General features: G+C 35.3%; 1 protein-coding gene across 1 annotated transcript in view; it reads left to right on the forward strand.

Moving 5' to 3' along the window:
* The first annotated feature begins 1,156 nt into the window (after positions 1 to 1,156).
* IMPG2 (interphotoreceptor matrix proteoglycan 2) overlaps positions 1,157 to 17,867 on the forward strand; it is a 78,646-nt gene continuing 61,935 nt past the window's right edge. The window contains exons 1-4 of the mRNA XM_077774892.1: positions 1,157 to 1,241; positions 1,672 to 1,923; positions 12,537 to 12,703; positions 16,779 to 16,810. Of these exons, the coding sequence (XP_077631018.1) occupies positions 1,157 to 1,241; positions 1,672 to 1,923; positions 12,537 to 12,703; positions 16,779 to 16,810 (536 nt within the window). The remainder of the gene's footprint in view (positions 1,242 to 1,671; positions 1,924 to 12,536; positions 12,704 to 16,778; positions 16,811 to 17,867) is intronic.

Consider the following 17,867-nt stretch of genomic DNA (forward strand, 5'->3'; position numbering starts at 1 on the left):
TTAGGTCATAATCTCACAGTTTGTGAGTTTGAACCCCACATCGGGCTCTCTGCTGTCAACAGAGCCTGCTTCATATCCCCTCCCCCACTCGTGCGTGCTTTCTCTCTCTCCAAAATAAATAATAAAAAAAAAACTTTTTCAGAGAACTTCTCCAGAGGCCTATGACAAATCAAGTGCTATTTGATAGTAAATCCTGGCTTCCACAGGGACTTTGACTAATTTAATTGCTTTCTACAAGGTATATTTGATAAAAACAACTGCTCTAATACAAAGAGTTTTATCTAGTCCCATTGTGGTAACAATTATCCTTTGTTGGTTAAGAGTTCCAATGTACATAAACATCATGGACCACTTAATAGCTAATTAAGCGGCACAATTATCACGTAGCCAGGCACTAGTTTAAGTATTTTCTGTGTATTAACTAATTTAATCCTCACAACAGCTGTATCATGAGTTGGCTTTATATTCCTATCCCATTTTATATAAAAGGAAGAAGACATTAAGTGTTTATAACCAAAGATTTTCAAGTTTCTTATCAAGAAGAGATTTACAAGACAGTAACTATGACAAAACTGACTAGAGCTAGTTTTATATGTAGCTTGGTATTTCTGAAGTAGGTATAGTGAATCTGGGCTTACAAATTTTGTGCTTATAAATCATAGGGCCTAGAAGAACCCAGATATCATGTGAATCTATCAGGTTCAACTAATAGCTTCAGAAAAATTATAAAACTCAAGTGAATTATATGTGAAGTATTATTTTTAACTAATGGCTTCAGAAAAATTATAAAACTCAGTGAATTATATGTGAAGCATTATTTTCAAGTGGACTGCCTATTAAAGGCAAAGATAGCATTTGTAAAGAGCTTAGCTGACTAGATTAGAATAAAGAAATGGTCTCTCCATCTGTTCTAATTAGCTTATCTCTTCTGCTTTCATAGCGTGCTGCTTATTTCAGAAAAGGAGTGAGAGGTGTTTTGAAAGGACACCATTTGTATTTAAGCTAATTTATAATGGTTTTGGAATGGTTGTCAGTTCTCAAACATAAGCTTTTAAATGTTAGACCTTTTCTATAATAATTTGTTACTGGAAGTTTCAAGGCTTTTTTGGGTGCTCAAGGATTTTGGCCTCTCCTTATTCCTTTGATTTTGGCCCAGATGATTATGTTTCCTCATTTTGGGAAGATTTCTCTGGTTACTTTGATAATTGTTGTGATAGAAGGAAACCTTCCATCATTAACAGGTATTTAAAAATATTGTATTTTTAATTTTTCTTTGTAGTATATTCTCTTTAAAAATAACATTATTTGATACTATTGTAATAAGTTGAATCAAATACTACTGTTAGGCTTTAATATTGCTTCATTTAAACTTTTAAAATCTCTCTTAATTTGGTTTTCCTCTTCATTAGTAATTTCTGCTTCAGACTTTCACTTATTTCTTGTGTTGAAATTGGGTATAGTTGATATAATAACTAAGAATCTTGAAATAAAGGAGTAGGAATTAGATGGAGAAAAGATTGGCTGCTTACTCCTCTTCTTAAACATGCATGTTTATAATCTGAGCATTGACTTCAAAAACCAAATGTGGCACAAGGTCAGTTTTTCTTTGTTACTTTTCATTCTGTATCTTCATTCATTATCAGAACACTTGTCTATGCTTTCACTATTTAGCACAAACCTACATATCTTTAGAAGATATCCAAGAACCCAAGACTGCAGTTTCTTTTCTCCTGACTGACTCAGAATCAAGAGCGCCTTCTGTTTCTACTGAAAAGAAACTACCTCTGGACCACAGAGAAGCTGAGAAACAGTGGTTGTTCAGAAGAAGGCGATCTATTCTGTTTCCTAACGGTGTAAAAACCTGCCCAGATGAAAGTGTTACAGAGGCTGTGGCAAACCATGTAAAGTACTTCAAACTACGAGGTAAGCAAACATCCAAACCTTGGGGCTCTGTGATGAAATTCAAACATAATCCTAGCATATTTGTTATATCTTGTTAAAATTCAAAGCATGTGATAATTTAGACACTGAGCCAAATATTATCTTCTATTAGTTATGGAAAAAGGATTTATTAAAAGTATAGTATTTATATAGCTTCAGAGGAAAGTTTGCATTAAGAGAGGAGATGGCTTAAATCTTTGAAGTACTTCAAAAATACCAGTTCATGTTACCGGGAGATTTAATTATTTTTACTTCTTCATTAAGTAATTTGCCTACATATACCCACAAAATATATTTACCATGGTGTACTTACCTACTTGGCTAATTTACTTTATGTACATGAAAATGTAATAAATTTCTATATTTTATAGTTCAAAATTCTGCAGATTCATGCTGGTTACACTCTGGTTGGTACACATAAACCTTATATCTAAGATGGTAGCACCTGAATGGACCCTAAAGCAACAGAACTAGGATTTCAATTTTAATTAGTATTATCCTTGATTGAATACTTTTTAATTATGTGAATTCATTCTCTATTTCTTAAATTTACTCTCTTAAATTTACTAACCAAAATTGCTTAATTGACCATAATATGTTCCTCAGATTTGAAGGATTCTCAAAGTTTGCTTTTTGCTGCTCAAGAGACAATGTGATATGATGGATGTGATGCTAGTAAACTAAAGTGGAGGTGGATGATTAAATGGTAGTGAAATCAGCCTTGTTTATTTACGTATTTTTTCAACAAATGTTTATTGGACACTTACCATTTTCCGTATATTGGGCTCTATGAACCTTCAATCTAAGCTGCTACTTTATCTTCTCCTTTTTTATTTTCCTTGATCTTGTCCTTCCTTTCCTCCTCCCTCACCAAAGCAAGTGATTTGTTTGTTTGTTTATTTAAAAGCAAGTATTTTTTTAGTCATTATTTAAATTCCTGTTATTCAACATACAGTACAGTATTAATTTCAGGTGTACAATTTATGTGATTCAACACTTAACATATACAGCACCTGGTTCTCATCAGAACAAGTGCACTCCTTAATCCCTATCGCCTGTCTCCACACCTCTTTTCCTACTGGTAAGCATCAGTTTGTTCTCTGTAGTTAAGAGTCTGTTTCTTGGTTCGTCTCTCTCTTTTTTAACCTATGCTTACTTATTTTGTTTCTTAAATTCCACATATGAGTGAAATCACATGGTATTTGTCTTTGACTTGTTTTGCTTAGCATAATACTCTCTAAGCAAGTGTTTTTAAAATTAAAAAAGTAATACCATATATTAAATATATTTGATTTTTCTTTATTTTTTTAAAGTGGCACTATATGAACACCTTTTTTAAGGAGTGTATTTATAACTCTTGATTATACTTTGGGATTATCAAACATTACTAAGCAAGAAGCACTCCATTTACTTTTGTAATGGAAATTCATTGACTGTGCCTTTTGTGTATAGAGCATGTGCCAGAAGTGGCAAATTCCAAAGAGAGTGGGAAGAGAATAAAGGACTGAAGATGAATGGGAATGACAGTTCATAACTTACCAAAACGTGATTTCTATTGCCTGGATTTTTCCTTTTAAAATAAATCAGAATATCTAGGTAGATGCTGGTTAAATAGTGAAGAGGAAATAACCATTTAAGAAATGTGGTTATATCTTTTAATTTCTTTGCTCTTGTGTTTATAAATTCAAGAGATACAATTGAAAAAGAAGCCAACAAAAAGAAAAGCATTCCTAGAATAATTGATTTTAAAATACAGATGCTATGAATGGGATCATTAGAAAGGGACCTCATAGAGCTAAAAGGGTTGGCACAGTACATCAGGATTGTAACAGTGTTGATACAGCTATTACTGTCATTGTAAACAGTAAATATTTTATGGTTTTGAAAATTAGGAGAAATGAATACATTTCAACATAGGTCTGAAGAGGTTTTGTAGGGATAATTGGATTATGCCCTCAGAGCCAAATGTTTGGAAATTGGAGGGAGAGATCCATTCAATGTCCAAACAAGGATCTTAGCTCTTTCTACCAAGCTAATTCAATTGAGTGGTTTGCTCAATTTTTCCTTCATAGAGAATTTGGCGTTAGTTGCAAGTTGGTGTAACAGCTTTGAAAAATATCTTCACTTAAGCAAGAAGCTACTGAGTTTAACCTGATTTGTAAAATTAAACAGATATTTAGGGTGCTTGGAATTGAATGCAGTTAATACTATCCTCCTGCTTAAAAAAATTATATTTGTAGGTTGGCTTTTAAAATATAGCTTTATTGGGGTATACTTTGATGGATTATTAGCTGCATATTTAAATTATGCAATTTGATTACTTTTGACAAAAGTATTTACCCTTGAAATCATCATGCAGTTACAGTAATGAATTTATCAGTCACCACTCAAACATTATTTGACTATAATCTCTCCCTCCCTCAGCACTTCCCTTTATCTCAGTACTGAGGCAACCTCTAACCTGCTTTTATCACTATGGATTGTTTGCATTTTCTACACTTTTATGTATAAATGTAATCATACTGTGTACACTTTTTTTTCTGGCTTCTTTTGCTCAGTGCAGTTATTTTGAGACTCGTCTGTGATTTTTTTTATCAGTAGTTTGTTGCCTTTCATTGTTGAGCAATATTCTGTTTTATGGATATACCACATTTTGGGATATATGGATTGTTTTCAGTTATCGGTGATTATAAAGAAAGCTGTCAAGAACATTTGTGTTCAAGTTTTTGTGTGAACAAAACCTTTTCGTTAATAGTGGAATGGCTAGGTCTCATGATGGGTGTATGTTTAACTCTTTATGAAGTTGCCAAACTGTTTTCCATTTTGGCTGTACCACCTGCAATGTTTTATTTAGAGTTCTAGTTTTTCCACATCCTTGCAATACTTGATGTAGTCAGTGTTTTTAAACTGTAACCATTTTAGTGACTATAAAATGATATCTTATTGTGGTTTTAATATGCATTTTCTTAATAGCTAATGGCTAATGATGCTGAGCACCTTTTTCATGTGCTCATTTATCATTTGCATATATCCTTTGGTGAAGAGTGTATTCAAATATTTTGCTCATTAAAAAAGATAATTGGGTCATTTGTCTTACAGAGTTGTAATAGTTCTTAAGGTATTCTAAATACAAGCTCTTTGTCCGACAGATGTTTTGCATACATTTTCACCCAGTGTGTGGCTTGTCTTTTGCTTTTCTTAATAATGTCTTTTGAGAAACAGAAGTTTTAAATTTTGATGAAGTTCAACTTAACGTTTATTGCTTTTTTTTTGGATCATGCTGGCTTTTTTCTTAAATCTAAGTTTGCTTAACCCAAAGTCACAAGAATTTTCTATTTTTTTCCTGTGTAAATTTTCTAATTTTCAGGTTTTACATTCAGGTCTATGATCTGCAGTGAGTTAATTTTTGTTTGCATATGGGGTATATGGGTCAAAGTTAAATTTTTGCATATGATTAGCCAATTGTTCCAGCACCATTTATTAAAAAGATTATCCTTTCTTACCTTTAAACTTTTATTGAAAAATCAGTCTTCTTTATATAGTGAGTCTATTTCTTCACTCTTCATTCTCTTCCACTGATCTGTATGCCTGTTTTTATACCAATAACATTCTGTCTTGATTACAATAAGTCTTTGAATCAGATAGGGAAAGTTCTTCAACTTTGTTCTTTTTTCAAATTTGCATTGTTATACTAGATTCTTTGTCTTTCATATGAATATTAGAATCAGCTTGCCAACTTATACAAAAAGGGCTGCCAGAATTTTGACTGGGATTATGTTGAGTTTATTGATCAATTTGGGAAGAATTGTCATTTTAATATTGAGTCTTCAGATCTATAAATGTGATATATCCCTCCATTTATTTAGGTCTTCTTCAATTTCTCTTGGCAGTGTTTTGTAATTTTCAGTGTATAGGTCTTACAGCTCTTTTTATCAGATTTATGTACTTTATTTTTTATGCCATTGTTAATGTTATTTTAATTTCTTTTTCTAATGTTTATTTATTCTGAGAGAGAGCACGAGTAGGGGAGAGGCAGAGGGGGGGAGCAAGGAGGGAGAGAAGGAGTGAGGGAAGGAGGGTGGTAGAGAAAGAATCCCAAACAGGCTCTGTGCTATCAGCATACAGCCCAACTCAGGGCTCAAACTCACGAACCACGAGATCATGACCTGAGCCAAAGCCAAGAGTTGGACACCTAACTGACTAAGCCACCCAGGTGCCCCAATGTTATTTTGGTTTCTGATTGTTCCTTGCCATAGGGGCATACAACTGCATTTTGTATATTAGCCTTTTTTCCTGTAATCTGCTAAATTCACTTATTAGTTCTAGTAGCTTTTTTATGTATTCCTTAAGTTTTTCTACATAAATAGTTATTTTATTTGCATATAAAGATAATTTTACTTCTCATATTCTAATTTATATGCCTCTTATTTCTTGCCTTACTGTACCAAATTGACTGTTGTATATGCTTTGGGTACCATGATTCTGAGAGGAAAATAAGACTTCGTTCCATAATGGATTTCTATGTACTGGGTTAAGACATGCATCCTGAGCCCTAGTAACAGGATTAAAGACAGATTAAATGTGGGCACTTCTTTATTCAGAATATTGTCACCCGCATTTTGCATTCCTCCCATAGTTTGCAAGGCAGGTTTTCTCTGCAACAAGAGAGACATTTATAAATCAGTTATCATCTCAAAAATAGAAAGTTATCTTCAGCAGCCACTAAAGGCTACATGAAAATTGTTTGACAAGGATGGGACTTCAGAACAGGTTGACTTCTAGGCCACAGTGAAGTATGTGGCAATTATTTCTGATGACGTTTTGCCCTTCTTATTACCTCTTTCCCTGGAATCTTGCTGATTTTACTGTTTACTGCCTTCAGCGTCCTATCTAGGTTTCCCCTCTCCGAGCTGCTTGAATGCTCCAGACTTCACCCCAATTCTCCTCCTCTATCAAAATGTAAGTGTTGTGAATCCTTTTATTCCAAGTTCCCAACTGGAGCTATTCCATAGCTCCCAGCTGGAAAGCCATTGAATAAATTAAGGATGTATTACCTTTCCGGAGGGAATTACATTTTTTTACAATTTTATTGAGACATAATTTGCATACCATGCAACTCATCTATTTAATGTATAGAATTCAATGGTTTTCTAGTATATTCACAGAAACCTGCAACCATTATCACACTGAGTTTAAAAACACTTCATCACTTCAAAAAGAAACCTCATACCTTTTAGTCATCGCTCTCTTCTCCCTGTATTTCCCCTACCCCTCTCCCCAGGCCTAAGCAACCACGAATCTTTTTACTTGTATAGACTCGTCTACTATGGATATGTCAAATAAATAAGATGATATAATACGTGGTCTTTTGTGACTGACTTCTTTCACTTATGTTTTCAAGGTTCATCCATGCTGTAGCGTGTATCAGTAGTTTATTCTGTTTTATGGCCAAATAATATTTTTTCGTATGGACATGCCGCATTTTATTTATCCGTTTCTTAGTTGATGGGCATTTGGGTTGTTTTCAGTTATTTGGTTGTATACCTAAGAGTAGAATTTTGGGCTCTTATGGTAGCTCTATGTTTAACCATATGAGGAACTGCTAGGTAGTTTTCTAAAGTAGCTGCACCGTCTTACATTCCCGACAGCAGTGTGTAAGATTCTGATTTCTCTACATCTTTGCCAGCACTATGATTTTCCTTTAAAAAAAATTATAACCATCCCAGTAAGAGTAAAGTGATATGCCCTGGTTTTGATTTGCATCTAATGATTAATAACATCGGACATCTTTTTATTTGCTTTTTGTCATTTGATATTCTCTTTTGAAAAATATCTTTAGATCCTTCCCTAGTTTTTAACTGTTTTTTTTTTTATTACTGAGTTGTAACAGTTGTTCATTCTAGATACAAGTTTCTTATCAAATAAATGATTTGAAAGTATTTTTCTTTCATTCTCTGGATTGTCTTTTCACTTTCCTGATGGTGTCTTCCATGCATTAAAGTTTCTGATTTTGATAAAGTCCAATTTATCTATTTTTTCTTTTTCAAAATTGTTTTGGTTATTCTAGATTCATTGTAATTCCATATGAATTTTATTTTTCTTTATTTTAGAGAGAATGAAAACACAAGCAGGGGAGAGGGACAGAGTGAGAGAGAGGAAGAGAATGTCAAGCAGGCTACACGCTCAGGATGCAACCCTATATGGGGCTCAATCCCAAGATCTCAGCCAAAATCAGGAGTCAGACACTGAGCCGACTGAGCCATCCAGGCACCCCTCCATATTAATTTTAGAATTAGCTAATCAGTTTCTATGAAGAAGTCAGCCAGTGTTCTCATTGGATTGCATCAGATCAAGTTGGAGATACTACTCTTTTAATAATGTTAATGATTCATGTGTGGATGCTTTAATTTGCATTTCTCTGAAAATGAATGATAGCACTTTTTCACACATTTGTTGGCTATTTGTATCTCTTCCTTTGTAAAGTGTTTTAAAAATTGGATTGTTAAAAAAAAAATTGGATTGTTTGCCTTTTTATTAGAGAGTTGTAGAAATTCTTTAAATATTCTAAATACCAGTTTTGTGTCATGTATTTTGAATATTTTCTGCCAGAGATATCCTTTGCCCATCCATTTTTATTGTGTCTTTGATGAGTAGTTGTTAATTTTGATAAATTCCAATTTCTTTTTTCTAATTGTTGCTTTTTTTTAATTTTATTTTAGAGAGAGAGAGAGCAAGCAGGGAGGAGTGGCAAAGGGAGAAAGAGAATCTTAAGCAGGCTCCATGCAGAGCCAGATGTGCAGCTCAATCTCATAACCGTGGTATCATGACCTGAGCCAAAATCAAGAGTCAGAGTCTCAACCAACTGGCCTCCCTATAGTTGTTGCTTTCTATGTCCTGTCTATGAAATCTTTGCTTATCCTCAAGTCATATAAATATTCTTCTGTGTTTTTTCTTAGGACTTTCACAATATTAGCTTTCATATTTCAAACTATTTTTTTGTGTATACTGTAAATAAGTTATTGAGATTTATTTTTTTCTTTCTTTATAGATATACAGCAAAACCTTGGTTTGTAAGAATAATTTGTTCCAGAAATATGCTTGTAATCCAAAGCACTAGTCTATCAAAGCATATTTCCCTATAAGAAATAATGGAAGCTTAGATGATTCATTCCACAAGCCAAAAATGTTAATATAAAAATGATTATAATACTGTAAGATAATACAAAATAATAAAGAAAATATAAAATAGAAATAAAAATAAACAAATTAACCTTCACTTACCTTTAAAAACCTTTGTGGCTGGTGTGAGGGAGAGACAAAAGAGGGGAAGGTTATTGTGTAGGATGACTTTAACTATCACTGATGGAATCACTGCTATCTATTGGTTCAATGAAATCTTTTTCTGCATAGGGACCATTGTATATGCTTGCACAGATGTTGACTACAGTACAGTATTAATAAACTCTTATCATATACTGTATTTAAGGTAACTGGCAGTAACGCAGCAGAAGAAACAGTCATATCTGCACGCAGCCTGATCTAGAATGAACCAAAGCATTTCTAAGCTTACTCTTGTATGGAAAAGCAAAGACTGTCCATAGGTGCTTTAAAGTGACAGAAAGTACACCAATGCCAGTTGTGGGCACCTTCCAACAGTCTGAAAAATTACTGATTTCTGCCAAACACCACAGCCTGAGCCCAAGTGTCTGAGAATGGGAGATGATCACCCACAATCCCACAAACAGAGAGAGAGAGAGAGAGAGAACCATTGGCTCAGCTGTGATCATGTGATGTTAGGCATCACATACTACTTGTATTGTAAGAAATCACTCAATAATCAAGTTAAAATTTTTAGAAGTGCTTGTTTGTCTTGCAGAACACTTGCAGAACAAGTTACCTGCAATGCAAGGCTTTACTGTATGGTTATTCAGTCTCACAATATTTCTTATAGTGCCTTTGAATTACCTTATTTCATAACCAGACCTTGTAAATGTTCATTTTTTATTCATTTGTACCAATTCAGACTTTCACCTTTGTGTTATCTTCTGGTGGGCACTACATTTTCATTTGGAAGTTTTAAGATGAAGAAAGGAAGAACTATGAATTTATAGGTGGTCAGCTCTGTCTCAATCAGCCTTGGCTAGATTCTTATGTATACTGTAGGATCAGAAGTTCTAAAGGGCAATTTTAAGGATACAGTTAGTTCACTGGAAGAGAAAAGTTAGTTTGCAAACAAAGGTTCATTTTAACCCTGAAAAATCAATTGATAGAGAAACTTTAAATATTCATATATTTTCCTCTCTGTTAAAGCTTAATGCTTATTTTTTGTCTTAGACTATCTTCCATCGAACAACTGTCAGACACCCAGAATCCATTATGATTATAACACTGATATTCATGTAGCACTATGTGATTTATAAAATACTCTCACAGGTAGGTAGTTAAGGCAGTAATGATTTATCCAATTAAGTAAAAGAGATGAGGAGTACCTAGGTGGTTCAGTTGGTTGAGCCTCGGACTCTTGATTTTGGCTCATGTGATCCCAGCATTGTGGGATTGAGCCCGGTGTTAGGCTCTCTGCTGAGTGTGGAACCTTCTTAAGATTCTCTAGCTCTCCCTCTCTCCTCAACTCGTGTTTGCTCACTCTTATCTCTCTAAAATAAATGAATGAATGAGTGAATGAATGAATAAATGAGATGAGCACATTGAAGTACTGACTGGCATAAGTAAGTAAGTAAGAGAGATGAGCACACTGAAGTACTGACTGGCTAGGTAAGATATCTGTGGTTATGAAGCTAGTATATGATGAGGCTAGGACTAGAATTTAGACCTGACTCTGTGAGTTCAGGGGCTCTACCTCAATATGCTACTGAATAAGCATTCAGTTTTCTTGAGATGAAAAATAATGTTCTTGGTCTCTGTGCATTTGCATCCTTCTTTCTCTCTTAGCACTCTTTTCCTCTTCCTCCTGGCTCCATTGTCTACAGTGTCTGGCATTTGGCCAATGAAATGGTTACAGGATAGCAATACACTTAATGTATATGAAATGTGCAGATGTGATGCCTTGGAATAACAGATAGATTGAATTAGTTTTTATTTTAATATAGTAGTACATTTCTCCTGAAAATCATGTTTTTAGTTCTCCTATCTTGAAAAAAATTTTTTGAGTGTCATTGACATACAATGTTAAATTAGTGTTGGGCACCTGGGTGGCTCAGTTGGTTGAGCATCTTGACTTTGGCTTAGGTCATGATCTCACAGTTTGTGAGTTTGAGTCACATCAGGCTCTGTGCTGACAGCTCAGAGCCTGGAACCTGCTTCAAATTCTGTGTCTCCCTCTCTCTCTACTCCTCCTCGCCCACTTGTGCTGTCTCTCTTTCAAAAACAAATAAACATTAAAAAAATTTTTAATTGGAAAATAAATTAGTTTCAAGTGTACAAGGTAGTGATTCTGCAAGTTTCTACATTATGCTATGCTTACCACAAGTGTAGCTACAATCTGTCACCATGCAATGCTGTTACAATATCATTAACTATATTCCTTACGCTATGACTTTTATTCCTATGACTTATTCATCGCATAACTGGAACCCTGTATCTCTCACTCCCTTTCACCCATTTGGTTCTTTCCCCCCTTCTCCCTCCCCTCTGGCAAGCACCTGTTTGTTCTCTACTTTTATCTTTTTTTAATTAATAGATTTTAATTTTTAGAGAAATTTCAGGTTTACAAAAAAATTGGACAGTCCCAAGAGTTACCTATACTGCCAGTCTTCCACACACACATTTTCTCTTCTTGTTAGCATTTTGTATTAGTGTAGCACATTTGTTACAATTGATGAGCCAATATTGACATATTATTCTTAATTAGAATTCATAGTTTACGTAGAGTTAAGTCATTGTGTTGTATGTCTTCTGGGTTTTGAGAAATGTATAATGACATGTATCTGCTATTATAGAGTCATACAGAATGGCTTCCTTGCCTAAAAAATTACTGTTTCCCCTCTTTGCCCTTCCCTTCCCCCAACTCATGGCAACCACAGATCTTTTTACAATTTTCATAGTTTGGCCTTTTCCAGAATGTCATATCATTGGAATCATACAGAATGTTATCTTTTTGAGATTGGCTTCTTTTACTTAGCAATATGCATTGAAGTCTTCACTGTGTCTTTTCATAGCTTGAAACCACATTTCTTTTTATCACTGAATAATATTGCATCATATGGATGTACCACAGTTTGTTTATTCTTTCACCTTTGTAAGTATTCTCAACATCTCCACTTTTATAAAGCACAAACATGGATTTTTTTTTTTTTAAGAAATGAGGGGGGAACCATTTCTATTAGGAAGTGAATTAAATCCCTCTGTAAAGGAAAGGAAAGGAGTGGGGAGTATACATTCTCTTCCTATCTGAGAAGTTTAAACTGGACATACATAAACAGAAGAACTTTGAGAATCATTCCTAAGTTTTTCTAGAATGTACACTGTGGGCAAGAGTGCCTTGGGAATCTGAATAAACAGGTTCATGATCATTGTGAGAACCTCAAAGTACTTTCCATTAAAATACTTTCTGTAAAAATACTTTTTTTGTTGTCCAGTGTGTCAGGAAGCTGTCTGGGAAGCCTTCAGGACGTTTTGGGATCGACTTCCTGGACATGAGGAATATCATTACTGGATGAATTTGTGTGAGGATGGAAACACAACTATATTTGAAATGGGCACAAATTTTAGCCAGTCTGTGGAACATAAAAATTTAATTATGAAGGTAAGTGTACTAACAAGGGAAGAATTGCTGGACTATTATAGGAGTGCCTACACACAGTTAAGGTTTGAAGGAAGAAAGATCAAAAGCCAAACACCTGCATTACTTTTGTTGTGGAATTAGGCTATCTGAGGATCTGCCATAGGGCATGGCCTAGTCTTTGTTATCCCTAGCTCTGGCTGTTATAATAACATTGTTAACCCAGTAAGAGCCTCAGGCTTATGTTTATAAATGTAAATATTTGGAAACAATACTCAGCAAAGGTTTAGGCTAAGAAGACAAGTCTGTGAGAGTCAAACACTCTTGCCAAAGTTTTGCATATTATCAATTCAGAGTAACTACCAATGACACTAATTAGGATAGAGATACAGTTCATTGAATAAATGTTTAGTAAAGTATAAATATGATTCTAATGAATGAATTTGCTTACTTGTTTTCCTTCTTTTAGACTTAGTTTATTCTTAGCAAAGGATAAATAAGTATGCATATAGACAAATTACCTGCCCACCTTCCCCTTTTCATGTAGCATGCATGGATTCATGATAGGGAAATGAAAGAGAGAGTGAGCAGGGGGAGGGGCAGAGAGAGAGGGAGACAGAAGATCCAAAGTGGGCTCCATCCTAACAGCAGAGTGTCTGATGCAGGCTCTGTCTCATGAACCCTTGAGATCATGACCTGAGCCAGAGTCAGACACTTAACCCACTGAGCTACCCAGGCACCCCTCTTCTGTTACATTTTTAACCGGTCAATATTAATAAATATGAGAATAGCTACCAATTATTATGTATATACCATGTACCAGGCCACATATTAAGCTTATTAAAAGCATATTTAATAACAACTCTATAAGGAGTTACTAATATCCCCAATTTATAGATAAGGACATTAAGCATCAGAATATTCCTTATTCTAGATTACAAAACCAGATGGTCTGGAGCTTAAATTCAAACATAATTCTCTTTTTTAAAAAAAGTAATTGGAGCACGTGGGTGGCTCAGTCGGTTAAGTGTCTGACTTCAGCTCAGGTCATCATCTCATGGTTCGTGGGTTCAAGCCCCATGTGAGGCTCTATGCTGACAGCTAGCTCAGAGCCTGGAACCTGCTTTGGATTCTGTGTCTCCCTCTCTCTCTGAGCCTCCCCTCCTCCTGCTGTCTCTCTCTCTCTCTCATTCTCTTTCCCAGAAATAAATAAAACATTAAAAAAACTAATTTATTCCCTTTTACCATTGGGCCTTCCTTCTCAGTCATTACCACTTTTCCAAATTGCAGCCACTAATATGGAATAGCTATTAACTGAAAAAAATACAGATACACATCTACACACGTTAATATTTATGTCAGTTTTGCCCATCTCAGTTGTATCCATAGTATAGGATCAGTTGACAGAGCAGCAAATACAGATGATGTATAGCATATGTAGAGTTAGTATTAGCGTAACAACAGCCTCTTGTGATATTACATTGAAAGGTTTTTTTTTTTGTTTTTTTTTGTTTTTTTTAACAAATGGAACTTCTAGAAAGATAAGATCTGAAGGCTTTGGAAATACACTTTCAACAATTATTTAGTACAACACGCAGACAAAGGGGGTGATATGAGACCTGGATTGAATCTTAAATAACAAGTATAAGTTAGCTGAATGAGCAGTTTGGGATGAACAGTCCAGACAGAGGGGATAGCACAAGCCAGATGTTTGTAGGGAATGACCTGGGCCAGTATACGGAAGGGTAGATGAGTAGTGGCAGGAGATCAGACTGGAAGCTGGAAGAGTAGATAACTCTTGGGAGGATAGGAAACCACTGATGTTGAAATGTTGGGTTTCAGAGCCACTGCCCAAGAAAGAATTCTTGAGACATCTTTGGTGCAAAAAGAACCAAAAGCACAAACAATAGGACCTGTAGGCAGAAGAGCTGCCCTGGGATTGTGAGGAGTAACTGACTATATACTTGGGACTTGGGGGAGGTAAAGTCAAGGGGAAGTTTGCAAAAAGATTTTCATATGCTGGAGAAGACTCACAAGATCCTGAAGACCTAGCTAGGTCAAGTGAAGGTTGTTTTTCCTTGGAGCAAAACATTAACATTAAAACAGTTGAGAGTTCCTGAAGAAATGCCATACTCTTCCTGTCTCAAGTATTTGTCAATGGGCTGCAGGTTATGAGGAAATTTAAATTTATCTACATTTCTTTTGCCTTTGTTCTCCACATCATAAGTAGGTGAGTCACAAAGGCTGACTGGACAGTTTTGAATTTGAAAAAGGTCATTATGTTTTCTATATACCATGGGGTGAATTAGAGGCCACAACTGGAGCAGAAAGACTAGTAATTACTGCACGTCTGAGGAAATGAGGGTCCTAACTAGACGAAAGATAGAGAAAGGAAGCATGAGGGATGCAAATAGGAGAAAGGATTAGTAGGACTCTGTGACAGGTTGGATGGGAGTGGGAGAGGATGAGGGAATGGCCTGGAAAGCCTCCTTATTTTTGGTTTGGATGACTAGGACCAAGAACTTGGGCACAGAAGCAGCTTTGTCGATGTAGTGGGGAGACTGAGGTCATTTTTTTTTTTTTTTTTTTACAANATATCTGTCAGATCCATCTGCTCCAGTGTGTCTTTCAAGTCCATTATTTCTTTATTGATATTCTGTCTGGTTGACCTATCCATTGCTGTAAGTGGAGTATTAAAGTCCCCTGCTATTAGCACATTCTTATCTATAAGCTTGTTTCTGTTTGTGATTAATTGTTTTAGATATTTAGGTACTCCCATATTTGGTGTGTAGACATTTATGATTGTTAGTTCTTCCTGATGGATGGACCCTCTAATTATTATGTAGTGCCCTTCTTCATCTCTTGTTATTGTCTTTAATTTAAAGTCTAGTTTGTCTGATATAAGTATAGCTACTCTGGCTTTCTTTTGATTTCCTGTAGCATATTTCTCCATCCCCTTACTTTTAATCTGAAGGTATCTTCCAGTCTGAAATGAGTTTCTTGTAGACAGCATATGGATGGATTTTGTTTTTTTATCCATTCTGCTACCCTATGTCTTTTGATTGGAGCATTCAGCCCATTTACATTCAGTGTTAACTATTGAAATATGTGGGTTTAGAGTCTTTGTATCTTTTGTAGGATTCATGTTTGTGGTGGTGTCTCTGGTATCGTTGTTCCTTGCAACCTTTCCTTCAGAGCGTCCCCTGACTGAGCTCACTTTTGAATATGTTGTTTTGAGCTACCTGTGAAATGTGAATTGCCTGATTTAGGTATGAAGCCAAGGAGAGTGGTTTGGGTTATAAATATAGCTGTAGGAGTCATCAGGCTTGAAGTGGCAATTGAAAGCATTTAGACTGGCTGAGATTATTCCAGGAGAGTTTGTAGAGTAAGAAGAACAATGAGTTATTTATAAATATCATGAGAGTTATTTAGAATAATAGTCTTTACATTTTATAGATGAGATATTGAGAGATTTGGGGTTTTGCCTTGATATCTAAGCAAGAGAAAATGGGACTTGAAGTTAGGTCTTCTAACTTAGTGTTTTTTATTATATTGGCCTCAAAACTACTAATTTAGAGGAAACTTAGGGATGTTTGCTTTGGAATGTCCCAAAGGAGTAATCCAATTATTGGTACAATGTATCTTTATGTATGAATTCTAGAGAAACAGATTTAGCATTTATTTTATCCACATGTCTCTATTATTCTAGTATGAGAGTTTCTATAAATATGTTAGATCACAGAAAACTTGATTCTAAGTCCATGGAAGGTTAATATAAAATTTAACCAATCTCTAACCTGTAGATCTTTTTGGAATGATTAGCAAGTGAATTTTATTAATCTGTGCCCATTAAGAAAGAGCACAGGAAATTTTGGAAACAAACAGAAACTGAGTGCCAGGACATTCCCACAGTCACAAAACAAACTTGGCATCATTAGTACCTTGCTTTAACTATTTAGTTAACAGGAAAAAAAAACCAAATATTTGTAAAATAACAATATAACGTTAGGACATTAGCGTTTTCTATGCAATACATTTTATGTACTGCTTAATAACTGTCATTAACTAACACAGTCATGTTTATCCTTGTTTCCCTTAGAAACTGACATATACAAAGGAAACTGTAAGCAGGTGAGTGTTGTTTTTCCCCCCTGGATTTCATGTTTGGCAACTGAGGTGTGTCATACCTATTCCAAGACTCACCCCCAATTTAATGGACCCTTTCTATTTTTTTTGCCAGTTCCTGCAATGACCAGGGCTGTGGGTAAGTCCCAAATGCCTTTCCTCATCTTGAGGTCCTTGGCATTCAAGGCTATCATCACAGTCACTGTGCTTGTTTACTTTCTGAACTTGCCAGTAGGCAGACTTATTCCTTTCTCTTGGGTGAGGAAAATAGACTTCTGGAAATGGAATGTGGCATGAACTACTTTTGTTGAGGTTTATGGGTAAAGTAAAAATGTTATTAAATTATATGCCTTAGTGGAGAATAGTTTATTAAATGATGGTTGGTGGTGTAGATCACTTTACTGATAAATGATGATTATGATTTTGAAATATAGAAATAACATGGAGTGCCTTGGGTAGCTCAGTCGGTTAAGCATCCAACTCTTGATTTTGGTTCATATCGTGATCTCACAGTTCATGGGTTCAGGCCCCACATAAGGCTCTGCACTGACAGTGTGGAGCCTGCTTGGGATTCTCTGTCTCCCTCTCTCTCTGCTCCTCCCCCATTCATGCTCTCTCTCTCTCTCTTAAAAAAAAAAAAGAAATATAGGAATAACTCAACCTTGATGAATCCTCAATATTAGGATTCGTGGCTCTATTGGCCTTTAGATTTAGGGTTAAGTTCATTTCTGGGTCCTGAGCCATAGCAGTTTAGAACAGATCATGGAAGGTGAAGAATTTTTAGTGTATAAGGATTAAAGATTTCAGTCTATCCATACTCACAGTATCTAGATTATGCCAGTGTATGGGTGATTATATAGAAAAATACCATTATGGCCTACAGTCCAGGTCAGTGCCTCACATTAGAGAGAAAGACAGATTGAAAAACCAGTTAGGTGATTCAGTGTCCTGAGATCCAAACTGAGCAGCAGAGTCTAGGCCAAAGCATAGTTGGAGTACACATGTGAGTGTTAGTAGGGTATATATAGGGTTCAGATCAAACATGAGTAAACAGGACAGAAGG

The sequence above is a fragment of the Crocuta crocuta genome, unplaced genomic scaffold (assembly GCF_008692635.1).
Source record: "Crocuta crocuta isolate KB4526 unplaced genomic scaffold, BGI_CrCroc_1.0 scaffold6, whole genome shotgun sequence".
NCBI classification, from domain to species: Eukaryota; Metazoa; Chordata; class Mammalia; order Carnivora; family Hyaenidae; genus Crocuta; species Crocuta crocuta.